Here is a 26,700-nt window from a genome sequence, read left to right on the forward strand (position 1 = left end):
AACTCCCAACTCTTGAGCCACGATTGCCTATACAGTAGGCTAGTCCTTTTTGCTTGTATGCATGTCGACAGCTTCGGGCCATGCTCCTAATGAGACAACGGATGGTGTGCTGGGAGATCTCCCAGTTGGATTTATGTCAGGCGAGCGTAGGGGGCTTTTCAGTGATATCAATTCCTTTATCCTTCAGGAACTGCCTGCAAACCATGGCCACATGAGGCAGGGCATTGTTGTTTGGAGATATATCCATGGATGGATGCACGGCTATACCGCCACAGACCTTCATTGACCTACCAACAAACTGGCTGTGCAGACTGATGTTACAGGCAGTATAATGTTTATATGCACAGAGCGCCAGTGATGGACCTGCCAATTCTGGTCTTCTACGGCAAATGCCAGTCAGGGTCCACAGTGCCAGTGAGTGAGCACAGGGCCCACTCAAGCATGTTGGGCCCTCGGTCCACCCTCACCAAGTCTGTTTCTGATTGTTTACTCAGAGATTTTTACACCGTTTCATAATGGAGTTATTGTTACTTGCTATTTGGGAAAAGTAGCAAATTATCCTGCTGCGTGAATATACGAGTGCTTTGTAGGACATCTCAGCTATTTTCCATTTTTACAAAATGTGTCAAACAGTTTGTTTTTTAACTACCATGCGTGCTTTGGAAATGTTCCTGGATGTAGAGTTCAGCTAAAGGAGAGCACTGGATCATGAATTACTGCTTAGTGACCAAAATCTAAGTTGTATTGTGTTTTTATTTTTTGAATTATTTAATAATAAAATACTAATTTAATTGGTAATTCTGACATCTTTCACACATCTCAAGAACTTTTCAGGGACTGCACCTGTATAAAGAATGATTAAAACTTTATTAAAACACTTTATTTATAAGTGATTTAAGGTGTTCAGTTAGGTTGAGATCTGATGGCTGCAAAGAGCATATATAACTCACAGCTCAGCTTTATAATCAAACAGTTCTTTGACGCTCTTCCCTTTGGATCTCTCAGAATCTCTTCTAAGGGGACAACTGCACTGAAACCAGGTTTGATATCATAAGGCGGCACATTCACATTGTTTCCCTTTAATTTAGTCTGAATGAGTTTGAAACATCTTTTTTTTTAGCTTTGTTCCTTGGGACATTGTTTTTGGGAAGAAAAACATGCAATATAATGTGTGTTTTAATCAAGTTTCATTCAATACTGTAGATACATGTTTGCTATTATAGGTTTTTGTTCTGTTAGCTTGTCGTTTCCACTGCTGTTCCATCATGTTAGTGTTTTTCTTTTTGTTTTTTGTGCGCATTTTGTCTTTTTTTTTCCATCTCCATTGGGTTTTATTTAATGTCTGTTGTGTGTGTGTTTTTTGTTTGTTTGTTTGTTTTATTTCTGTCCCACGTTAAGTCACCTAGCATTAACTGACAGGTTACTATTCCTTCCTTCTAGCTCTAAAAACACCCGATGATTAGACCCATAATTTAAAATCAGAGGTTTCATAATGGGTCCTTACAAACTCATGTTATACTCCTCTTGTATCCTCTATAGAGTGGATCTGATTGAGAAACCAGTCAAACGGTATCCCGATACCATAGCAACCTGTCAATCACAAGACTGGTGCGTCCTAGACCCTGATTTATTAACCTAACAGGGAATACAAACTAAACATAATGTTCCATTGATGCACATGAAAACTGTTTACTCAATCAGCAGTGGGGTCATTTTCACATAGACTTCTGTACAACAGGACTTTTTTTGTAACCAGATGTACTGCCCCCTGCTGGCCATTTGAACAAAAACAAGTTTAAGGCACTTAAGCATTGGCTTCACTTTTCAGGGCAAAGTTTAGCTCTATTTTTAAGCACAGTCTGTTATCTCACTTCCCCATCAAGATCAAATAAAATTAAACAAAAATTTCCATTCACCTTTTCCTTAATTTTCACAAACAATGAGCTTCTTGTGTCATAAACATGTTAACAGAGTTAATAACAATGTAACAAAAAATATAACATTTACAATAACATTTATAAAATGGATTAATTCTCCTCTTTTTGAGCAGTTTGTGTTAAAGCATTACATGATAGCATGGTGTAAAACAAAAAGGTGCGAGTAAAAACACGAACAAAATTACTGACATGCAGTCATTGTACAATATACGCCTTTACCCTGAACGCAGTCCAAAGCAGTCATCGTTTTTGCCTGAACATATTTATCCACAAACCGGAGCCACGGCGCCGTCTTGTGGCCGGTGAATCTATTTTCAGCCCAACCTTAAAAGTGAAGCGCAGATGTCTGCGTGAATGTATTTTTATAGTTAAAAACACAGGTTGGACAAAACTGGTTTACTACGTACACTTCGGCTAGTCAACCAAGCATCAACCAACCATCTGAAGAGTTTTTTGTCCATCTGCATTTTATTTTTGAATGATTTTTGTTTGTTTTTTGATTTACTGTTTATTTGATAGAAGGATAAAACTGATGGACTGCAGACTGGAGACATTATTTTTTTGTTTTGTTTGTTTTTTGCTACATTTAAGTGCTTCTGGTTGTTTAAAATCTGTGACTGTTTAAGTCAGCTGCTATACAGCACTGCATTGCTATGAAAAATCATACAGAGACAATGGTAACTGGCAAGCGTATAGTAATTAAAGGAATACAGAAGATGATATTGGACATGCACATAATTAAAAAGGTTTTCTAATGCAATTTTTTCATTTTGTGAGAACAAATCAAATTATCTAGTAATTTATCTTGAGGTAATTAAACTTGTTTTCTAGTGAGATGAACAAGTTATACATTTAGTTATTGCGAGAAAATGAGCCTAGCTTTGCAGCTTTCTGTTCAAATCTTTAGTACATGGGCGTATCCAGATTGGTACGGGGTGTCACTGCCCTTCCCCACTTCAAAGAAGTTATTGTTACTTCCTGGTGTCATCGCACAATTCAGTCACACTGGAAACCTTACAATGTTCAGCGTTACTGGATGAGAGCATGGATAGGAGTGGTTCAATTCAATTCCTATACTGTTACACAGCAGTAAATAATTAAATTATACCAGTTGCAAAATTAAACATACACACTTCCCAATTTCCTGTTTGTTTGTTTTTTGTATGTTTGCCACACTTAAATATTTCAGATCATCGAACAAATTGAAATATAAGACAAAGATAACAACTAAACACAAAATTCAGTTTCTAAACAAAGTTGTTTATTATTAAGAGAGAAAACCAAATCAAAAGTGAATACCCTAAACCTAATAACTGGTTGGGCCACCCTTAGCAGCAACAACTGCAATCAAGCGTTTGCAGTAACTGGCAATGAGTCTTTTACAGAGCTGTAGAGGAATTTTAGTCCACTAATCTTTGCAGAATTCTTGTTTTTCACCCACTTATTGAGAGGCCTTTGCAGCATGAATCCACTTAAGGTCATTCCCCAGCATCTCAATTGGATTCGGGTCAGGACTTTGAATGGATGCCATTTTTGCCCAGTTTCTTTCTTATTGTTGAATCATGACCTCTGACATTAACTTAGATATGTGAAGCCTGCGGTTCTTTAATGTTGTTCACCACTGTTTTGTGGTATAATGGTTCTCACTGTGTTTCACTGGAGTCCCAAAGCCTTAGAAATGGCTTTCTTATCCCTCTCCAGACTGATAGATGTCAGTGACTTTGCTACTTAGCAGTTTCTTTAGATTGTAGCATGATGTGTTGCTTTTTGGGATCTTTTAGCCTGCGTCACTTTGTCAGACAGGTTTTATTTAAGTGATTCAACAGGTCTGTCAGTAATAAGGCCTGACTGTTTGGTGAAACTGAACTTAGCCACTTTTTCACACGCGACCAGGTAGGTTTGGAAAATTTTTCTCCCTTAATCAATGAAACCATCTTTTAAAAACAGCATTTTGTATTTACTCAGGTTATCTTTGTCTAATATAAAACTTTCTTTGATGATCTGAAACATTTAACTGTCAGAAATATGCAAAACACTCAGAAATCAGGAAGAAGGGAAACACTTTTTCACATCACTGTATATAAATATAATGAATTATGATCCAGCAACACAGAATCATTTATTAGACTCAAAGGTCATACTACATAAGGAGTCATACTATTATGCAGAAACTTTTATTTCTTGTCTAATTGTCAACTTCTTTTGTAGGATTTATTTTACACTAAAGTCTGGATACTTGTTTCTCTGTGAAAACGGCTGTAATACAAAAAATATTTTTAACTCTTGCACACATGCATATAATTCTACTATAATATTAGTAATACTGTATTAGGGCACAGGACTGTGAATATGCTTGAAAAGTGTACCTACTGCTTTCTATGCCACTTCTTCTCACTGTATTAATTTTAATTGAATTTTTAGATTCCAGTTGGACTCACCAAGCCATGTTGTTGGTCACTCTGTGCCAGGCTGTTAAAAAAATAATTTAAAAGGTCCCTGTTGTCCTCTTATTATTACGATTAGCCCAGCTGAAGCTGCACATGTCACTTTAGTAATTCTGCCCATTTTTAACTTCATAAGTGGTCAAGATAGGCAAGGGCTATTGGGTATTCCTATAATCTTCACATAATAACAGGAAAACAAAATGCTTGTGAGATAAACCATCTTATTATCTCAAGAAATTACCCTTTAGTTTTCTTGAGACAAAAAGCTAAATCAACCTGCCATCATAAGAAACGGGGATTTTCACCTTTTTTCTTACTTAAGATGAGACGTTCATGTTAATGAATCAAATCGTAACTATAGAATGTATCCCACAGTCAGTGAGAAATTAAAACTTCTAAACCCGAGAGCATCGCAGCTGCAAAGTCAAAGTTAAACCCACATAAAGTTCAATATTAGCACTTATTTGATCAACTGAGCTAAAAGGAAGTCACACTGTTTTGTTTGCATCTGGTGTCACTTGTTAACAACCTACACATATAGTATCTAACACAATAAAAGGAAATTTACAACAAATTCATATTTAGCTTTTCTGATGCTCCAAAATCAGAATAATGAGAATCGTCTTGGTTTTCCTGAAATTATGTTAATGCAGCAAATACAAGCGTGATATACTGAGCGTAAAGTCCAGACCTGTCAAGTGTGCTAGCTTAGCTTAGCTAAGACTGAAAAGCAGGGAGGAAAACACACCTATCGCCAACTGTAAAGCCCACTGATTTTTTAATATCTTAGAATTTAAAATTAAAATAGAAAATATCCAGACAACCACTCGTCACTAGGGAACAATGTGACCGGTGTGATTGCTTTGGCCAATAGCAGACTGCCACAGCTGCCTGTAGTTTCCACGAAAGAGGCTGTTTCAAGTGAAATTCATCTTCAAAGTATCTGGTTTTTACTGCTGAGCAAGTAAGTCTATGAGTCTTTGTATAGAAATCACAGCATTAAACCTCCTTATTATATTTGTGCTTGTAATTGAAAAAATGATTCAGGGTGTAGATTTGTGAGATTCAGAGTTTTTGCTAGATATCTGATCCAAAGCAGACAATCACCTGCTTAACGTTTAATGCAAAGCTTGGCTAAAAACAGCATTAAATCCCTTCTGGGTAAATTTTATGGTGGGAGTGTTTTAACCTTCCATTTTGGCATTTTATTGGGCACTTGTATATTGACTCTATCTACTCTATTGCAGGTTTTTACACTGAGTTTTTTGAAGAGGAAAATCTTCCTTCAGTACTGGTCACAGTCATAATGTCTCACTTCTTGTCTGCTGAACGTCTGTGTCGTCAGATGGTCGCTTAGCCTTTTTCTATTCATTATATCCAGTGTTTCAGATAATTTATGCAGTCAGTGATTATTATTATACTAAAAAGTGTCCATGAAAAACTCAGTGATATGTCTCTTCTGCTCCTGCTTTGTGAAAGAGTTTATAGTGGAGTAATTCAGACTGCGACGATGACACCGTCCTTTGAAGTAGGAGATCAGACATTAATCCTTCAGTGGTAAAAGGTGGAGGAAGGTGAGCACGCAGCAACATGAAACTTGGCTCTGACAGCCGAGAGAGCAGGAAGCCTTTCGTCACTGAATCCCATCTGAAAAAATACCAGAAAGACAGTTTGAAATACAAAACATTAAACTGAGCGTGAAGCTGATGAAAGTGAGATGACCGAGAGAATTCAAACACACCGTTGTTGTCATCCGAGTCTGTGGCTGCATCGCCGTGCGTTTGTTGCAGTTCGTTGTACTTCATCTCTATGTCCTGGAAGCAGATCATCGTTACAGCACAACTGACTGTGGCCCACAGATCAGACACAGATACAGTCAAACTGACAAAATGGGCTTAAATGCAGGAGTCAAAACAGGAATTTAGAAGAAAAAAAAAAGGTTCTCTTAACCTCCTAAGACCCGAACTCTTTCATGGCATGCATTTGTTATTTTTCTTTGCTATTTGGGTTGATTGGGACCTAAAGAATGTAAAAACAAAGAATTACCAGATTTCTTTTTTTGTTTTTTTACCTAATTTTTGTTTTTGAGAAAAATTAGATCCACATATGAGGACATTTGTATCAAATTTTGATAGAACAATGGCAGTATAATGTCCTCGTATGTGGATATCAGGCCCTTGTAGAGAAAAATTAAGTATTTTGGTCTAGACGTCCCAAAATGTGATGTCCACATATGTGGACGCCAGGTCCTAGGAGGTTAATGCAGAGATAGTGATTGCAATGAGACATTTTACCTGTAAATATTAAAGCAGCTGTAAACACACACTGGTGTTAGAGTAAGCCTTTAAAGCACTAACCATTTAATAATTCCCAGAAAACTACGTTTATATTTAAAATCAGTAGTTTATTGAATCACCTGACAATAAAAAATTATGTAATATTAATTTGCACATATGAGATTTAATTTGGATAATATTTGCTATATTCTGCATTTTTTTTAATGTATTGCTAAAAATTAAATGAATTCATTAATATTGTGCAACTTATTTAGGTTTTTCTGTAACTATATTCCTTGGTCCTCATCTCTTATTAACAGACCAGTGGTATGGTCCAGTTCATACCAAAGGTTATCTGAGACACTTATAATAATAATATGATTATATTGTTCATTCAGTTACATTTCGTGTCAAAGTTTTTAAGAATTTAGGAGAAGATACATATGTTAATTACAAATTAAAAATACATTTAAATTACATTACCTGGGGAAAAATCCAGATGTTTTTCTTGTGTTATGTAAAAAAGACTCAGATGCCAGTTAATGATTTGAATTTCAGAGGGTAGAAAAACAAAAGAAAATATAACTAAAGATGTGAGGAGGCAAATACATTTTTGCATAATCTTAATACAAACAGAGAACATGACTTCATTTGCTTAGAAGAGCACATCCAAATGCAAACCATCCTCCAGATCATTTTTTCAGGCTTGAATTTATGAAAGAATAAAGTCTGGTTTAGTTTAAGAGTAAGCAGGTTTTTCCATGGTTATGTACCAAATTTAAAATCTTTAAAAAACAAACCTGCATCTGGGCTTGGATCAGTAGTTTGTTTAACCTTATAACTTTTGTGTCTGCTTGTTAGGCAGCTGCTGAACATCTAATGAGTAATATATTACTTACTGCATTAAACATTTGGCCCTAATATTGCTGTTCAAGTAAAAAGAGACATTAAAAACACCCCAGCATTGCTATCAGATGGTAATTTTGTGCTTTTAGTGCAGATATATGAAAATCATCCACTGGCTACAAACAGCTGGTAGAGAAAATAGAGATCAGGTGTGTTAGGGCAACACTCTCCAGTAAATTTAACATCACAAAAATGACTCACTGGAGGCGAGACATCCCACCATGTTTAGGTTTTGCGAATATAGAAAGCAGACCTCAGATACTAAGGTACCTTAAGATACTGCAGATCGGCCTGTAGGAGGCGCAGGTGGGTCATGAGCTGCCGACTGAGGTTGGGGCCTCCGCCTCCCATCTGCGAGGAGGAAGACAGCAGTTTCCTCATGTCGATCCCAACATCACTTCCAACTCCGACATCATCATCAGTGCTGCTTTCCTCAGAGCCGGGGAAATCCAGGACCACAAAGCCACCTGGGTGGAGATGCAGATCAGGAGATGGTGAGATAGTTATGCAAGTATATTTTGGTCATTAATTCTTAATACTAGAGTACAGCAGTACCATTACGTTCAGCAGCCTCAGGTGGAGGCTGCAGGTGTTCTTTCTGTAAACTTTCAGACGTCTGGCTCTCATCACAGGTAGCAGAGGGCCCCTCTGGGCTCTCAGGCAAAGAAGGACTCGACTGACTCCCACGGGCTCCACTCGGCTTGCTCTCCTCCGTTTCCTCCTCTGCTTCTCTGCTTAACATGCGTGTGAAGACTGCCTGCTTCAGCATTGCCACTGAAACAGACATCAGCGTTCATTTTCCTCATGCGAATGTCAGCATATTCTCTTTAGCATTAAACATTGGTTCTCCTGGATGTTTCCAGGCTATATGAATAAAACTGAATTTATTTGAATTAAACTGAGATTAATGATAAAACAAACATCTCAGGGTCAAAACTATCCACACTGCTACTGACAGGTAATCAGGACTTACGTGTCTTTAGAGCTTCTTCAGCTTTGGAGCAAGGCATGACAAAAGCATTGTGCTCTTCTTCATTTTCAAGGGCAATGCCAAGCCGCGATCCTTCCTGCAGCAGTCTCTCCGCCAGCTGCCCGTCCAGGAAGGCCTCTAGCTCCGCTTCATCCACCTCTCCATTCTGGTCCTCTTCCTCCTGCCTGTCTGTCATCGGCAGCTCCTCTTCTTCATCTTCTGATCTCAATCCATCGAAGGGGTTGAGACTCTCCGGTGGATCTTGAATGTCTGAAGTAGAGGCGGTCACTTTATCGGAGATGCTCATATCTGTGATTTAAATTAAAAAATGTGATGAAGCGTTAGAGAGAAAACCATGAACGACAACAACAACAGAATCAGACTTGCAAAGACTCCAAATCGGCTGGAGGGCATAGATTTGGAGATTTTAACTATATTTTCATAGGTTTTAAAGCTTTTCCTACTACCTCCACCATATTACACCAAAGCAATTAAATATAAGATGAACACTAACAATTAAAACACACCAGATTCCCCGTTTAGTTCATCATCTATCATAGAAAGTGTTATTTTTTTTTTTACAATGGGTCCACAGGGGGGGAAAGATTTCTGAACAATGAGCTACCGGAGCTTTTTTCTATAATTTTGCACATTTATTTATTTGTGCTGACAGATTTCATTAATTTACTACAGCAGCACTTTTTTATTACATACAAAGACTGAGCTGTATTGTTGAAATTGAACTTGTGTGTGTAGTTAAACATCAGTGGAGTTACGTTGGTTCGGCCCACTTAAGATCAAAGTGGGCTGCATGTGACCCATGATGTAAAATTATTTTGACATCTCTGATTTAATATATCATTTGAAAAAGCCATAAATTAATCTATCCATCAGTACTTTTGGTACTGACAAACACATATAGATACCTGCAGAACGGATACTTTCACTCGGCGTCTCATCTTTGCTCAGTTTAGGCATCCCATTGTTGATGATATTAATAGGATCCTGCTCCGCACTGAAACACATTTACATTGTAAACAGTGAATTAAAAAACAACAAAAAAAAACAACAACAACAACAACACGCACACTCAAACAACAATACCAGTGACAATGTCTGCAGCATTAGCAGACTCACTCAGACTGAGGTGGAGGCGTGTCCCTCCTGTGGGGTTTGGCCTTCATGGCTTCGGCACACTGTGTGATTAGATGTTGCCACCTGGAGCAACAGAGGTGACACAGCTGGATGAAACAGACTAAAAGTGACCAGATGAAGGTGCATTGTTTTGGTGCGACACTCACGTTCTCTGATCGAACACCGTCTGAGCCGTCAGCTCGTAGATCTGAGCCCCGTTTTCGGACATGGACAGAACAAAGAAAGACTTGTTGTCTGACAAAGAGAAAATTTCAAACAAGGATTGGTCCACATGACACAAAAGCTACATTTACATTCAAAATAGAGTGTGTACATAGAAAAATATACAGAAACTAATGTCACTGACATGAAAAAACAAAGAATGGTAAATGGCCTGTATTTATATAGCGCTTTTACTAGTCCCTAAGGACCCCAAAGCGCTTTACATATCCAGTCATCCACCCATTCACGCACACATTCACACACTGGTGATGGCAAGCTACATTGTAGCCACAGCCACCCTGGGGCGCACTGACAGAGGCGAGGCTGCCGGACACTGGCGCCACCGGGCCCTCTGACCACCACCAGTAGGCAACGGGTGAAGTGTCTTGCCCAAGGACACAACGGCCAAGACTGTCCAAGCCGGGGCTCGAACCGGCAACCTTCCGATTACAAGGCGACCTCCCAACTCTTGAGCCACGATCGCCCCAGAAACTTGTGAGGTTAAGTTAAAAGCTAAGGTTAGCATGCTAAGTCCTCAGTTAGGATCTCACAGTAAAATTGTCATTCCTACAATGGCTGAGGAAATTTGGCATGCCAACCAAAATCTTCTGCATCTTCGACACAACTGAGAACATAACACTACCTCTGTGTTTATGGGGGTAAAAAAAAAGGTTCTAAACTTATTTCAGTGAGCTAAATACTGGTTTAGCTAAATGCTAATCTAAGCTAAGCTAAATGTTGAGCTAAATGATGGTTTAGCTCACAGGGGAGACCAGGCGACCTATTGTATTGTTTGAATCCACACTGAGGGATTTACTGCACGTCTTCCCCTGGTCTTTTTTCTCCCAAAGCTTTCCTGTCTCCTGACACCCTTCCTGATACAACCCCTAATGGGATCTGTGACTCCTTCAACCAGGGATGCGTTGCTTGTTAGGAGTAAACCACTGCACTATGGAGATGCTCAGTGTGGTCGAACCTGAAAGCATTTCCACTTGTCTGCGGTTCTTACCAGTTGCGACAGGTCGAACCAAGACCGTGTTGAGTTTGATGATGGGGCTGAAGGTGTGCTTGGTGTCGACGACACTGGCCATGTTTTTGCCATGAAACTTTAGGACCAGGCGCTCATCCTGTTTCTGCAGCAAGACCATGATGTCCTCCAGGAGGAGTGTGTACAGCTCTGAAAGGAAAACACTAGTGGTATAAAACTGTATGTGTATCTGACAAGTTCTGTCTCATTTTGGATGAAAAAATAAACCTGAAGAAGTATTTAATCTACAAAATGTCTGATATTATAGTCTTTTTAATCGTATTGTCATATACTGATGTGTACACACCAATTGTCTTTTCCTTATTGACTTTCCAGGAGAGAGGACCCTCATGAACCATCTTCCTCTTAGTGAGGTCCAGATTCTGCAAACACAACACATGGCAGAACTTCATAAACAATCCAGAGTAAATATCAAGGTAAACAGAGATTAAAACAAGTTTGTTACCTTCAGCTCCAGGATCACAGGGTTTTCACTCTGTTTCAGAGACGAGAAGTCTAACCTTCTCTGATACTCCTCGAGCCGCTGTTAAGACACAACACAACTCATAAAATACCCTTCCAAATCTCAGCCTGTATGAATCTGCACATTTCTTTTAATAAAATGATTAAATAAATGATTATAATGTGTGTACCTGTTTGTTTTCAGCCTCTTTCACAGCTTGGTTGACATGGTTGAGGATCTTTTTACAACAGTCTCCAGCTCTCTTCACCTTTTTCCTTTCCTCAATGTCCTCTACAAGAACAAAAAACCAACATAGCCAACAGTTCTTGATGATTAAACTAAAATTAATTGTTCCCCCTCAATGAAAAAGGTAATCGGTTTCCAGAATCTGTACTAAAATGTATAAAACCTTATTTATACCTGTGTACTTGGCAATGTTATCCAGCAGGAGCGGGTATTTGGTCACTCTCTGCATTTCTACAGGGATGATGTCTTTGAGCTGCAGCCTGCGACACAAACGGTTGCTCTGAGCTTCCTGAAGAATGACAACAAGGAAGAGAAGAGCAAGGAATGAGGAATGTCAACAACAAAAAACCTCTGTAACAGATATTATATGAGACAATAAAACAAAATCTGAAATATTCGAGCTTATGGGATACTGCAATGTTCTACTTTAAGCCCCAAAATGCAGACATTTGTTATACAAAATAGAAACAAAAGAAAACATGGTTCAGACAAAAGATAGATGAAATCTTTAACGAATAATAATACAACAAATTCAATCAAAGTCCTAAAATTTAGATAAAAAATAAAAGAAAGGGGGGGGGGGCATTGCACCAACATTCCTCTAATTATGAAGTGTGTATTGTCACTTCTACCCTTATGTTACATTTACTGGGTAACTTAAAAGTTCTTTAAGCTGCAAAAAGCCACCTGGTACAAGGGTCCTAAGTAAGCATGTACTCGTGAAGCATCTCCAATAAACTGAATGTAAGTCACTCATATGGAGCCAACTGTGCCACCGTTCTTATCCATTCTCCATACGGAGATGGATACTTACTCATCCTGTGTCTCTGTGTAGGTTCTCAGACATCCAGGGCAAAGTTACCTAAGGAGTTCAGAAAGAAAACCACTGGACATCTTTAATTTTGCTGTCCCACACCCTTTTTCACACCTTGAGCTGGGGCACATGATCAGTAGTGGACTCTCCACCGTTTGGTCTTAGAACTGAAGAAACTTCTTGGATGAGAGAAATGTCTTCAAGAAACTTTAAAAATCCAGTTGCTTTTCTTTCCAAACTCCTTAGATTTTTGAATAGACCGATACAATTTGGGTCAAATTAGGCAAGTTCTTGTTCTTCCCCTCTCTAGAAGCCTCGTGTGACTGATCTAGAGCCTTAGCTCCTACACTGTCCCTACACCCACAGCCAGTCGTGAGGGGGAGTACCTGCACTCCCCTAGCCTTGTTCGGGTCTCTTCCTGCTATAAAGCGAGCTCATTGGAGAATGTCGGCTCATTGGATATTTTTCTATAATGCTGCAAGCTTACAATTGTTGTGAACTGGCACACTAACTAAAACTTAATCGAATGTTCTTCTGCCTGCCAATATCTGTCTCATCCAAAGTCACTTTCCTCCTGGTGGTAGACTGCAGTGGGAGTCTTGCACTCACCTGCATGAACAGGTTGAATTTCTGGTCCTTCTTCTGCCTCGTCTTGATGAGCTCCAGTGCAGACGGCTGGTTACTGCAGAAGGTTGCCACTGCTCTCTTTAACTTTTGCTCTTCCTCCCCACTGAACTGGATGCGAGTGCACAGAGAAAGCATAAAATGCTTAAATATTACCAGCTTACGTGCTAAGAGTGCATGATGTACTTGATGATTTCTACTGAAACAACTCTGAAAAATATTAAAAAAAAAAAAAAAACAACACAGAGAACCTGCAGCCATGCCAGCAGAAGTTATCTACTTACACATTGATGCTTTTAGATATAAATAAAGAAGCAAAGCCTGCCAGATAATTCAGGCAAAGAACTTGCACTCATTTCCTCTGCCTTATGACACCTCCACCATCACAGCATCCACCCGTAAGTCCGCTCGGACATTAACTGACCATTTCTAGATATCTGCACATAACATATTAGAGGGGAGTGATGAGGTAGACACTAAACTACTGCCTCAACCACTGGTACTGGAAATATGACTAAAAATACAAATAAACCCTGTTTCTGTTTTCAGTCCTCTCTCACAGATACTAGAAGCCAGCCTTACCCATCCCAGGAGATCATCTCCGATCTGACCGATCACAGACGTCTCGTTCCTCTTCCTGATTGCAGTCATTTGTTCTGTTATAGAAACTGGAGCACAGCGAGAAGATTTTATTTTATTTTTTTAAACATCCAAAAATACTCACCAGCTAGCTCAGTTTGGTGATGACTCACATATTTCTCAATCATTAATTGATTAGCAACATAACATTTACAAAATTAAAGTTTTTACCCCATTTCCAAAAAAGTTGGAACGCTGCATAAAAAGTAAATAAAAACAGAATGCAGCGATTTGCAAATCTCATAAACTCATCTTTTATTCACACTAGAACACAGAGAACATATAAAATCTTAAAACTGAGACTTTTTAGTATTTTATAAAAAGTAATTTTAAAAAAAGCTCATTTTGAATTTGATGGCAGCGACACAAACCAGGGACAGGGGCAACAAACGGCTCGAAAAGTAAGTAAGTAGTGAAAAGAAGTTTCAGTTCCTCAGTGCAAACTCACCAAAGGCCAAACAAAAAGTCCAGCAGCAGGTCTCCTCAGCTGTTAAAAGAAGAGGGGATGCGACGCAGCAGTAAACACGGCCCTGTCCTGACTTTTTTGAGACTTATTGCTACCATCAAATAAAAACGAGCTAATATTTTTCATAAAGTAGTCAAACATCTCAAAATGAAGAAACAAAATCTGTAATTGTTCCATTCAGTTTTTATTTTTTGGGATTGGGATTGAAATTTAAAACCACGCCCTCTTGTTATAGCTCCCACTCTGGACCATCTCCTCTCCCTGTGACTGTTTTCCTGAATCAGTTCATGTTAAGGGCTTAAGAGGGAAAATGCATGGCTGTGAACACTAATGATGTGTCATGACTATGTCAGCACACGTGTTTAACCTACAAGGGACCATGGACAGTCATTTACTATGACGCCAGCTTTATATTTGTGTGTGTCACTGTGAAATTTCCGAGTTTGTTTTTTTTTTTTTACATGATCTGGCCCATTGGCAGCGTGACAAGGACAAAGTGTGTGCTGTAAGTGTTTTTATAACATTATAAACTTTTACTTTATTGTAACATCCAGTAACTTCCAGTCACTTCCCTGTAATGATTTTTCATTGGACCATGAAATGACCAAAATCCAAAAATCAATCAATTAGAATATATGAAAATCTGCCGTAGATGAAGGAAACAGTATGTGTCTCATTAACACAATCACAGCCACGCCCCTACTCAGTCATGTGTGAAATGTGTTACCGTGCAGCTAATTGATTGTTACCATGAAGCTGAAGGATTTCCTCCAGGTTGATAAAGATGTGTTTTATGTCTTCTGGTGGAAGGATGCCGTCCCTGTTCAGCCTCTGGCAGAAAACACAGTCCAGCACCTTCAGCATCCTCAAGTGTGCACGCTCAGTGTAGAACAGCTCTAAAGAGCGAACGGACAAACGCATGCATGTGGCTAAAATTAGCACAATTTCATTTTTTTTTTATCATTTTGGAAAAATGTGTAATATTGGCGATTTACCATTGATGACTTCCTGCCGGTTGATCTCTTGTTGCGTTAAGCTCATCAGGACGCCTCGAGGGACCAGTCCCTGCCAGATCAGAGGATCTTCTTCACACTCAGCCTCTCCGCCTTGGTCATCTTCACTCTGGATGTCACCCGGTACCTCCATCCTAAAGAGACAAAGAGAGACTGGCTATCATAAAGATAAATGTGGCATTGGAAAGGGAAACAGTTACTGCATTTAAATGTTTATTTAACACAATAAACTATTTAAAAAGTATCAGTATCATTAGGATATTTTGACAAAATTCTCAACCCACCTTTCTAATAGATGGTTTGTCCCGTGACAACCATGACCATAAAGTGAAAAAGAACAAACCCCCAATATGTTGATTCATAGGTTAAATTTTTTAAAAATAATAACAACTCTTTGTTGCAAAGAACTCTTTGAAAATGGATACAACTTTTATTTGGTTGCGGCAGAGGGTCGCCCTCCCTGAGCCTGGTTCTGTCGGAGGTTTCTTCCTGTTAAAAGGGAGTTTTTCCTTCCCACTGTCGCCAAAGTGCTTGCTCATATGGGGTCATATGATTGTTGGATTTTTCTCTGCATGTATAATTGTAGGGTCTACCTTACAATATAAAGCATCTTGAGGCGACTGATGTTGTGATTTGGCGCTGTATAAATAAAATTGAATTGAGTTTTATTTCTTTGCTTTCAAATTGTACATTAGTATGCTGTTACTTCCTTTAAATCCAGAAATTTCCTATACAGTGGCACACAGCCCAAAAATGTTTTTAAAAACAGACTTAAAGCTGCATCCCCAACTTCAACTACCTGACGGCCTCCTGATCTTCATCCCGCTGCTCCACTGTGGAGGGGCTGAAGTCAAACTGAGTGCCGGTTGGACCGGAGACGCCGTCGTGGTTGTCAGCAGACTGCACACTGTCACCTGGTCTGGGCTGCATGCAGAACGGAGAGACATCTGTAGAATAAAGGAGAGAAGATGAAACAATTATGACTCGAATGGAGCTTTAATTTGAACAAATTCAACAGTATCCGTATTCTGCAGGGATATTTAGTACATGTTACTGAAACTAGAGATAGTGTCTGAGTGACTCTGTGTTCATCCCACATGTAATGGAAGATTGAGGCAATTAAATAAAAGAAAATTATCAAAATTTAATAACGAACAAAAACTGGAATATCTTACTGGATTCTGACTCATGTCCGCCTGCCTCTGAGACCTGAGTGGTGGGGGAGCTGTGTGTAGGGAGGGTGGTGGCAGGCAATAATTGGGTATCTGATCCATCGCGGATCCGTCCAGGACTTGTGGCGGACTGGTCTGATGGTTCAGAGATGCCAAGAGGCGACTGAGGAAGCTTTGGCGGACGCTGCTTGATCTGGTCCACAGCTTTCACGACTGTGCAGAAACCCATGAGCATGAAGTATCACACACTACATTGATAACGTTATTGTATGTACACCCTCAATTATACACAGATGCAGCTCTTTATGCAATAAGCCAGCAAATACCTCATGGTTAAAATATATATTTCTTCTTCTCACCTGGGGTGGGGTCCACTCTGCTCGGACGCCGAGGGGGGCGGATGTTGGGAAACTGATGGAAATAGTTATAAGTTACACATTGGAGTAAATGATTCTCAGTTCTGAAGTTCACTTAAATGTCAGTCACATGTCACCTGTGTGGAAAAACTACTGTTGCCTGTCCCAGCACAGCCTTGAAGGGAGGTTCTCATACATTCAGTGGCCAGAATACACAGGGAAGCAAGCTGAACATACTGGGAGTAACCCAGATGAGAGGTGTTTCCATGCTAAACGCACTGGAAAGGCTAATTAGCACAGACAGGAGGAGTAAGTGGCTCCTAGCTTTCTCTTTGTCTCTGTGCTGCATGTGCTTAAGGTCTCACACCCTGACGTTGCCTTTGTTTATTTGACTCTGCTCTTAGTTGTGGAAGATCAATAAACTGCACTACAGTAAACTCAAAAAACGATCTACTTCAGAGGATGTTCGAGTGTTTTTTAACTTTTAATTGAATCTAAAACGCTGAATCCAAAAGTGACCAGCCAGACAAAGTTTATTATTATTGTTTATTATATTGTTTATTATTTTCACCTTCCTCTCACCCACTTCTCAGACTTCATATTTTTCTCATGAAAAAACAAAACAAAACAAAACAAAACATGTTTATCTAGGAACTATTTTTTTAAAAGACAAAGTAAATCTCAAAAAAGGTTTTTAAGGCTAATAAAGAACATCGATGATAATTGATAAGTCAGTGACTTCCCATAGATCCATCCATCGAACCATGCACTTAACTACTTACTCATTAGTGGAATTGTATAATGATTGCATTATTCTGTATAGGTTATTCTGTGTGTGTGTGTGTGTGTGTGTGTGTGTGTGTGTGTGTGTGTGTGTGTGTGTGTGTGTGTGTATATGTGTGTGTATATGTGTGTGCGCGCACCTTAATCCTGGGGAGGAAAATGATGCGAGCACGTTTGTGTTCGAGGCCTCGATGCTCCTTCACTTTCACTCCGAGGTGCTTCATGTAGGTGAGAATCACATACTGCATTGTTTGCCTGCAATAAGAGACACACAATGTGTAGCAGTGTAACACAGAACACGTGCTGCTGATTTTCTCATCTATGCAGCAGCTCTTAATGATCACAGTATTAATAACAGACGGACGTTCTTTCAGACAGACCATCTCTTACAAAGAAAGAAATATCCATCATATTATTGCAATAAACAAAAGAAACTCCTATGTTGCCTCGTTCACAAGCTTATGTGTCTACGCCACCTGTTTGCATGTCTGCAGGGCGGACGACAGTATCTCGTCAGTCTTTTACAGCTGAGCAGTAAAAACACACGTCTTTTTCTCCCAACACTGATGACTGGAAAACCATTTACCAGTCATCAGTGTTGGGGGAAGGGGGGGGCCTACATAAAACAACAAACAACGGTTTTATAGTGTGTTGCAATGTAAAGCTGTGGTGTGATGGGTGCAGTACAAGATGTCACCACTCTTATTTTTTAAGAACGTCCAACAAGATCATTCAGGGGAAGTTAATGAATGATGTTGAGCCGATGGAGACGTGGCATCAGAGGCATCAGTACAACTTTCATTTTCGAGCAATGAAATTTGCCCTGATGTCAAAATATTTGTGAGTAAAGCACCTCTATGATTAATTTTATCTTACATGTGACAGACTTATATATTTGTTCAAAGATATAAAACTGTGCTCACACAGACTTTGTTTGAGATATTCTGTCTTAACATTTAGTCACAGATAGGACAATGATTTATAAATATCATAACAGAACAGAAACTATAAAACTTCCCCAAAATCATTCACACTGAGTATCCTGCAGCTGCCTGATGATATAAAATATAAAACTCCCTCCTCTTACCACTTCTCCTCTTCTGAGCTCTGTGATGTCAACCTGCAAAATCACACACACACACACACAATCACATGATGCACGTCTGTGTGGGTGTTTTTTTTGTTTGTTTTTTAAAAAAAAAAATACAATCAGAAAGGAGCATAGGGGTTAAAAATACACATCTAGGTGTCTTTGTGGCTCAGAGACTTACAGGATATCCTCTATCTTGAAGAGGATGTGTTCAGCACAGGAGCATTCTTTCTCCAAGGCCTGCTGGTCTCTTCCTGGCTCAGAGTCCAACTTACAGAGCTCGTCTTCGGCCAGCGTCAGACCCATGCTGCGCTTCTGTCTGCACACCGAGCGCATGTACATAGAGAAATATTACTTTACACAGACATGTATCAGATATCTGCCAGGAAAATATTCAGGTTAAACATTTATTATAAGAATAAATTTAACAGCTGAATGACAGCTACCTGAAGTCTTCCAGGTTCTTGTGCAGGTCTGGTAACAGCGCGTCCTGTAACGTCTGAATGTACTGTTTACACAGGCTGTCTGGGATCAAGTCCAGCCTTCGCTTCTCTGTCACACACACACACAGAGAAAATATTCAAACCCAAAGCATCAAATTCACAAATTAAATGGAAAAAAAAACATTTATAATTTATTAAAGGAATCAGGTTTAAACCCTAATATGACTGGTCGCGTATGTGATACACATGTTCTTTGTTTCTGCTGTCGTAGAGCCTGTTTTCAGCCACTGCAATCGATGATATCAGAACGGTAGCCAATACTGTCAAATACCACAAGTTATTAGAATTGATTTATTTTCTCTGAAGCTTTCAAACATATTTCATTTACGAGTGGGAGTGTGAGACTGACACACAGATTGGTGCGATGTCAGTAGTGATGAGGATGTTGTACCAGTTTCTTGTTGTGAAGAGTGAGCTGAGCGGTCGATCTACGTTCCTACCCTCACCTACAGCCACAAACTGTGGGCACAGTGAATAAATGAGTTATTTCAGGTGGGTTGGGCATCTGCATCCTGGATGCCTCCTAGATAAGGTTATCTGGCCCAAGACACGCTGGAAAGATTACATGTCTCAGCTGTCATGGGAACACCTCTGTACCACTCTGACAAAGCTGGAGGAAGTGGATGGGGAAAAGCCAGTCTGGACGTCTCTGCTTAGACTGATACCCCTGCGACTAACACCCAGATACAACGAATATCTTACACACTACATAAGAAATAACAGTAATAAATTGCATGATATTTATCCATATTTACCAGTCAATCATGCTCAGTTTACCTTTTTCATTTCTCAAGGTTTCATGAATTTACATGAAATTGGAGTTTCTTAATCTCTCTCACTCACACACAAAGACTTTCCTGAAAATAATAATAATAATTTTGTGGTCTTAGTTTTTGTGTATAATAAACTCTTTGTTAAACTGCTTCAAGCATCAGTTTGCTTATTAGGCCCCAAGCAGCAGAGGTGGACAGTGTAATTCATTAAGCTTGTTGTCTTCTGACTACATCTTCTACTTCCAAACTCCAGCACAAAAAAAGCAGAGTTCAGATTTTAACTTTTCAAAGCGACATGCACAGTATGTGTGAAGTAAAATCTTTGTTTTACAAGAAAAATGTTCGCCCCCACCACCACCTAAACACCCTCCGCCCGCACAAACACATCCTCCAGCCACACACACCCATATTTTGTTATCAAACTCCATTGAGGTTTATTTCACACCTCAATCAATTAGTAAACAAATAAGCAAATACAAGTAAACTGCAATAAATTACAGGTAGTAATAAAATAATCTCCAAACTCTTTTACGCTGTGTCCACACTTAAACGGGTGTTTTTGAAAACGCAGCTGTTTCTATGCGTTCGGACCTTTCGTCCACACGTAAACGGCGTTTCGAATCACCGAAAACAGATTTTTTTTTTAAAAACGCCATTTTTTGCGTTTCCGTGTGGACGAGGAATACAGAGTTCGTCACGCAACGTCAAAGGTATGTGTCTTTTTTCACGTCACGCTGTGCGCCACGTTATTGTTTACGTGAGATGAATTGCAGAATGGCAGATAGAGACAAAATACTGTTAATCTGACTATCTTCAGGTTTTACACGCTTACATACACACGCAGTTACTGTCCCTCCATTTAGAAAGGCAGAGGCGTCACGGTGTGATTATTTTATGTGTAGTTTCCTGTGTAATAATATTCAACATTGCCATCAATACATTTCTCAAAAAAATGCCTCTCTGTGCAAAAAAAAACATAAACAACTGTGGGATACTGTTTGTGCGTGGTTTGAACTGGGGAAACAAATCGTGGCAGGATCAGCCTGATATTATTTGGATCCCACTGTAACTTTACTGTATAAAGAGCTAACATCTCCAAAATGTCAGGAGTAGTTAGTCATTACAAGAAGTGTTTGTGAACTAAAAATCAAGAATGTGGGATACTGTTTGTCCGTGTTTGTCCAGCGCATGCTCCCGACGCAATGGAAACTAATTCTGTTACAGAGACCTACCTCGGCACTTGTGCAGGTGAAGCCAAAGGGAAGACATGCTTCACCATATTTTCTAGTCTTTGGCTTAGAATGAAGTGGGTTTGGAAACATAATTGCCGATGCTTCAGCTCCTGCTTCGCGTTTGTGTGAGAGCCTCGTCAAAAACCTGTCAATTATGCTAGCAGTGTCCAAGCCTTCTTTTTTTTTTTTTTCTCTTTTCATACCGCGCTCCCCCCCTGCAATGGGGCCCCACACTTTGGGAGCCTCTGTTTTAGAGGATTCCTCTAATGCCTTACCTAGCTCAGCCGAAACGGTCTCTGGCACCGGCACTTTAAGATTCTAGATAAGACAACAGAAGGAGAGTTAAGAATCCCATCAACACAGGAACACTATCTTATTTTATTTTTTTTAAACAAAAACAGGAAAATTGTCACAAAGAACAGACACTGACTGAGAAAGAATCTAATAGACCAACTTACTGCAGTTCGATCCATGAATAGCGTGTGTAATTCAATAAAGAAGCGTCGACTTTCTTTGGAGTTGGTTTGCTTGTACATATCAGCGTAGAGGTAACACAGCTAACCATAGGGGGAAAATACAGTTAGTCCTTTCTATTAGGTTCTATTAGTCCATGTTTGCATAGCTTCTTATTTCATGAATTGCATTACTTATTCAAACCATGAACAAAATACAACATCGTGAGAAAACTGTCTCTTTAGGTCAACAGCGGTGTTCCACAGGGCTCAATCCTTGGCCCACTTTCATTTATGACAAAGTAGAACTTGGCAACCCTATTTTAGGTCCCTGAGTTTTATATTCATACATGATACTGAGACTGCTTTACACACTAAATTATGCTCATATTGAACTCGTATAATCAAAGAAATGGTTTATCTTATATTACATCAGTCTGCAAGATTTTCCTTCTTGCCAATAGTTTCACAGCTCAATAGTTGACACATTTCTGCAAGGTTTATTACTTTTCTATAATGTCTGTGTAAACTGCATTCACATGTTTTATGCTTTTAAGACATAAAACAACAAAAGCATTCTTCTACCAAGTGTTGCCTCTTTATACTGCTAAATAGCCAGCTCCATTGTTGTCGATAAACTTTGAAAAACACATTAATGAGCCACACTGTTGCACTGTCTGACATGTTCCTTTGTTATGATGAAAAAGGCTCTTTGTAGTTTATTTTTAGTCAGTTCACTTTCCTGCTTCTGTAAAGACTCACGATAGGACTGAATGTGTATTTATCATACCAACAGTCCATGGTTACAGTTGTTTTTAAGATTTACATCTTCAGTAGGAGCAGCTGGGGTTGTGATCACCAATGTTTTGTCACAGATGCTAGGCCCATTTTATATATAGTTTATATATAGAGTATGTGGTTGTGAATCATGAACGCAGTGTGAAAATAGAAAATGACTAAGAACAAGTCCACGGAAAGTTTGGTAAAATGAAGTTTAAATACAATTAAAATTCCTTGCTACTACTTTAGGAAACAGTATACGCATATGCTTGCTATATACCCATGTATGCTTGTAATTTTCAGCCTGCAGTGGCCTCATATTGGTATCAAATGATGATACCAATGGATTCAGACGATATTGGCAGCAAAGGCATTACCACACACTGATTTGTACTGTGTTTGTGGCTATACCAGAGGAGCAGGGTCAAACTGTGAGACCACATGGTGGAGGAAAACTGCGAGGTGTGCCGGCCGAGACTTCAGCGACTCAATACTCTGGAAACAGGTACACTCGCCATTGATCTGAGGAAAAGCATCCATTTATTAGATCAGATGATGATCATGTGACCCAAAAATCAGAGACATTTAGCCAGATACCTGTTCTTGTGAGGATTCAAAGTAGTCGTCTTCTGCTCCAATAATCTGAGGGTTTACGAGGTAAGGAGGGCTACCCGCACTGCACTGGGTATTGGGGTGCTGTGTGATATAATTGAGGTAAAATGCAGGGTCAAACAAAGAGGTTCACATGACAAAGGAATAATTTCTTCTTCATATGTAGGAACCCTAACCTTAAGTTTAACCCAAGAAATATTTTTAACACTTTCCCCTTGGACAACTTATAGGGGTCACGTTTGTCTCTCTTTTCTCAACTGACTGGGTTTTATTTCAGGCATGCTTCCAAAACCAAATGACTGGCTTTTCCTCCCTCCTGTTCTATGTCCTTACTGTTGCTCTTGACCTCTTGCCAGGAATCCATTTACCAGAGCATTTAGTTATCTATTGTTTTTTATTTTTTTCCTGCTGATAAGGAGTTAGGGTTGAGACTTGTTTTTAAGCAATTAGTGATTCAATTTTTTCCTAATATTCTTTGATTCACTGTTTTGCCCTTAGCTCACCCTAAAATTCTATTTAACCTTCTTTCTGTTTTTCCCTTCCCCTGTTTCTCTCTGAACCAACTTTACGTTGTAAAATTGAAAATAAAATGTGTTCAAGGATAATTCTTTTTTAAGTACTGCAAACGTCCTCCATTAAGTTACCCAAATTGCATGGCACTTTTGCAGTTTCGAGCCCAAAGAGCAAGCACATTAGCAACCCTCTCAGTTGAACTGACAAAGAGCATGAACATCTAGAACTTCAGCTGGTGGAGACAGAGATCAAAGTAGCACTTCCTAGGGTAAATCTACTTCAGTAGAGTCATTTCACTGGGTCTCTGGAAGCAACAACCCCTGAGGCTGAAATAAAGCTCATGTAGAAATAACCTGCATTTGTGGTTGCCTCCTAAAGCAAGTCAGTCAAGTGTTAATAGGGCAAACTTAATAGCATTAAAAACATGACTATAGATGGGTGGAAAAGCAATTTGGTCACAATGAAGAGCTGTCCCTTGTGTATCAACCATATGCTGGGTGACTCCTTTAAATCACGGGTTTAGATTTTGCTTCAAGTTTGGGCATGGCTGCTTTGATTGAAAGGTATGCTAACAAAGATGCTGGTAGCAGAAAGCTACTTTAGCTAGCTTTCTGCTAGCACCTGCTAGCAATGAACTGAAACTCACAGCCATGTTTGTGCTCTTGGTGCCTTTTTTAACACATTATTGGAATCATCTAACATATAATATAATATAATATAATATAATATAATATAATATAATATAATATAATATAATATGTTAGATCCATCCATCCATTCGCTTCCGCTTATCCTTTTCAGGGTCGCGGGGGGCGCTGGAGCCTATCCTAGCTGTCATAGGGCGAGAGGCGGGGTACACCCTGGACAGGTCGCCAGTCTGTCGCAGGGCCAACACACAGGGACAGACAACCATTCACTCCTGCATTCACACCTATGGGCAATTTGGATTAACCAGTTAACCCATCCCCACTAACTGCATGTCTTTGGATGGTGGGAGGAAGCCGGAGTACCCGGAGGGAACCCACGCAAACACGGGGAGAACATGCAAACTCCACACAGAAAGACCCGGGAATTGAATTGAACTCAGGACCTTCTTGCTGTGCGGCAACAGTGCTAACCACTATATTATATTTGGGCTTTCTCTGTGATGCAAAGCATCCAAGAAGTTTGTGCTTCAGTTACTATGAGTGTACCCTTTGTCTGTGCAACTTGCTAACCAAGCTTACAAGCACTCCAGACTTATCGTAAATATGGCCATTTGTGGTTGTAAATGACCATACACCTGCCAAGGTTCCAACATGGCAGCTGAGAAAAAAGGGTATGAGAGTCTCTGCATTATACTCCTACACTTTCTACTCATGCAGTTCGCTAACCAAACATGCAAGGCATTGCTAATAACACTGATAGAATATTGTGATGATGGAGAAATACTAACTTCTGGCTCTTCTGGCTAATTTATGGGAGGGGCTTAAAAGCTAACGCTCACATTTCAAAATGGGGATTCCAAAATGAGTGGGTGGGGTCTATTTTTTATGTACATTCTCTGGGTTTGTGACAATAATGTGATACTAAGAGATTGTTGGTTTTACTTAAAACTAAGAAAGGTTTAACTCTGTGTCTGCCAATATCACTAATAGTTATTCAGCCATTACTACAAGTGCTGAACCCACAGGTTGGTTGACCCTATTGTCATTGCTTGTCTAGTTTTATTCATGTGAAATTAAACATGTTTAATGTCAAATTTACACCAAATCAAATTTGCGTGTGCATCTTACTGTGTCAGCGGCATCCTCAGCCTCTGGCAATGTGCAGATGTTGAGGCCATCCCGCCGACTAATGTCTGGGCTCTGACAGGGAGTCCCTCTGTAGCCCACAGTGTCAAAGAGGGGGCTGCTGTGAACCTAATGCAGACACAGATGCATGCACATTAACACACACATGACACACAAAACACTTAAACCAAATTGATTGTTTAGTCTGGTGCTGAATACTGGGAAATTCCTGAGAGTGGAAAGCACTACTTAATTCCTATTTTTAGAAGCTGTGATAAAAAGACTGTTATTACAAAGCAGTCTGTGTAAGCAGCAAGGCTTTGTGATGTGTTTAACATTAGATGGTGGTTACTGCTACAATAGATTATTAACAAAAATCCTTGCTCAGCAGCAGCAGCTCAAAAACTCAGAGGTAAAAATGAAAAGTGTGACTTTAATTTTTTTTAAAAAAATCTATAAGTGGTCAGAAAATACCTGAAGTGTTGATTTAACTTTACAGCCGAGAAAAGAGGGCTCTTATAATATATAAAATCTTAATGTTCAGTCAAGTTTATCAACTAACTTTTATCATATTTTATCAGCTTTAACATTTAAAGTAATGACAGAATAAAACTGAAAAAACTGTTCAAAAGCCGAACCGAGAACACCTCTGACATCTGTTTATCGACTCATACATGACCAGCCTACATCGTCATTACCAACTGGCACCATATTAAATGCTCTGATGTGTCGGTGTACTCACTGAGTTGTTATTGATCAGGGGGCCATTGTCACACGGTGTGGGTGAGGTCTGTTCCTTCGGAGGAGACCCACCGTCTCCATCCTCATTCTCACCATTCCAGGAAGCCGTGGCTGCTTCCTGAAATTCACACAAACATATACATACATGTATATATATTCCTTTATTGGATCATGACACCACCTTTTGTTTTTTGTTTGTTTAATTTTGCCTCTCCACACCACCTCAGGAGATTTAAAAAAATTTTTTTTTTTAAAAATCAAACAATCAAGACATGATTAGAGTACAAACATTCAGTGATAAATTCGAGGGGTTTTGACAAATGTATTGCATTAACTGTTTAGAAATTACAGCCATTTTTATACACAGTCCCCCATTTTCAGAGGCTCAGAAGCAATTGGACAACTGATTGACAAGCAGTTTCATGTTCTTTTATTCAGTGACAAATTAAGCTGAACTTGCATTTTACAGCTGCTTGGTGGAAGATGCCAATGCAAGCAAAGGAGGCTGAAAACCCAAAATAAACCTATCAAAGAGACAGAAAACCTGCCAGATCAGCATTCTGGTACATTCTTAAAAAGAAGGAATGTACTGGCAGCAGCAACAGAAAAAAAAAATCCCCTCACATCTAACCAAGTCCAGAACACTCTTGAGGAGGAGGCAGACATATCATTGTTAAAGTCTACAATCAAGAGATGGCTTCATGAGTGTAAACACGCAGGGCTTATAACAAAGTGCAATC

General features: G+C 39.4%; 1 protein-coding gene across 1 annotated transcript in view; it reads right to left on the reverse strand.

The window, feature by feature from the left end:
* Positions 1-1,609: 1,609 nt before the first annotated feature.
* Positions 1,610-26,700, reverse strand: part of LOC102308955 (rho guanine nucleotide exchange factor 12) — a 47,322-nt gene continuing 22,231 nt past the window's right edge. Inside the window, exons 7-36 of the mRNA XM_005916025.3 lie at positions 25,962-26,078; positions 25,223-25,348; positions 22,920-23,018; positions 22,734-22,844; positions 21,549-21,647; positions 21,366-21,408; positions 19,029-19,134; positions 18,764-18,901; positions 18,580-18,612; positions 17,633-17,747; positions 16,713-16,764; positions 16,357-16,566; positions 15,981-16,128; positions 15,164-15,315; positions 14,918-15,064; positions 13,646-13,731; positions 13,049-13,174; positions 11,800-11,914; positions 11,570-11,670; positions 11,383-11,460; positions 11,224-11,299; positions 10,899-11,066; positions 9,835-9,922; positions 9,671-9,751; positions 9,460-9,548; positions 8,537-8,842; positions 8,119-8,337; positions 7,834-8,030; positions 6,123-6,195; positions 1,610-6,028 (exon numbers count right to left, since the gene is read on the reverse strand). Of these exons, the coding sequence (XP_005916087.1) occupies positions 6,015-6,028; positions 6,123-6,195; positions 7,834-8,030; positions 8,119-8,337; positions 8,537-8,842; positions 9,460-9,548; positions 9,671-9,751; positions 9,835-9,922; positions 10,899-11,066; positions 11,224-11,299; positions 11,383-11,460; positions 11,570-11,670; positions 11,800-11,914; positions 13,049-13,174; positions 13,646-13,731; positions 14,918-15,064; positions 15,164-15,315; positions 15,981-16,128; positions 16,357-16,566; positions 16,713-16,764; positions 17,633-17,747; positions 18,580-18,612; positions 18,764-18,901; positions 19,029-19,134; positions 21,366-21,408; positions 21,549-21,647; positions 22,734-22,844; positions 22,920-23,018; positions 25,223-25,348; positions 25,962-26,078 (3,513 nt within the window). The 3' untranslated portion in view covers positions 1,610-6,014. The remainder of the gene's footprint in view (positions 6,029-6,122; positions 6,196-7,833; positions 8,031-8,118; positions 8,338-8,536; positions 8,843-9,459; positions 9,549-9,670; positions 9,752-9,834; positions 9,923-10,898; positions 11,067-11,223; positions 11,300-11,382; positions 11,461-11,569; positions 11,671-11,799; positions 11,915-13,048; positions 13,175-13,645; positions 13,732-14,917; positions 15,065-15,163; positions 15,316-15,980; positions 16,129-16,356; positions 16,567-16,712; positions 16,765-17,632; positions 17,748-18,579; positions 18,613-18,763; positions 18,902-19,028; positions 19,135-21,365; positions 21,409-21,548; positions 21,648-22,733; positions 22,845-22,919; positions 23,019-25,222; positions 25,349-25,961; positions 26,079-26,700) is intronic.

This window comes from Haplochromis burtoni, unplaced genomic scaffold (genome assembly GCF_018398535.1).
Source record: "Haplochromis burtoni strain Fernald_Lab_line unplaced genomic scaffold, NCSU_Asbu1 Contig_17, whole genome shotgun sequence".
Classification (NCBI taxonomy): Eukaryota; Metazoa; Chordata; class Actinopteri; order Cichliformes; family Cichlidae; genus Haplochromis; species Haplochromis burtoni.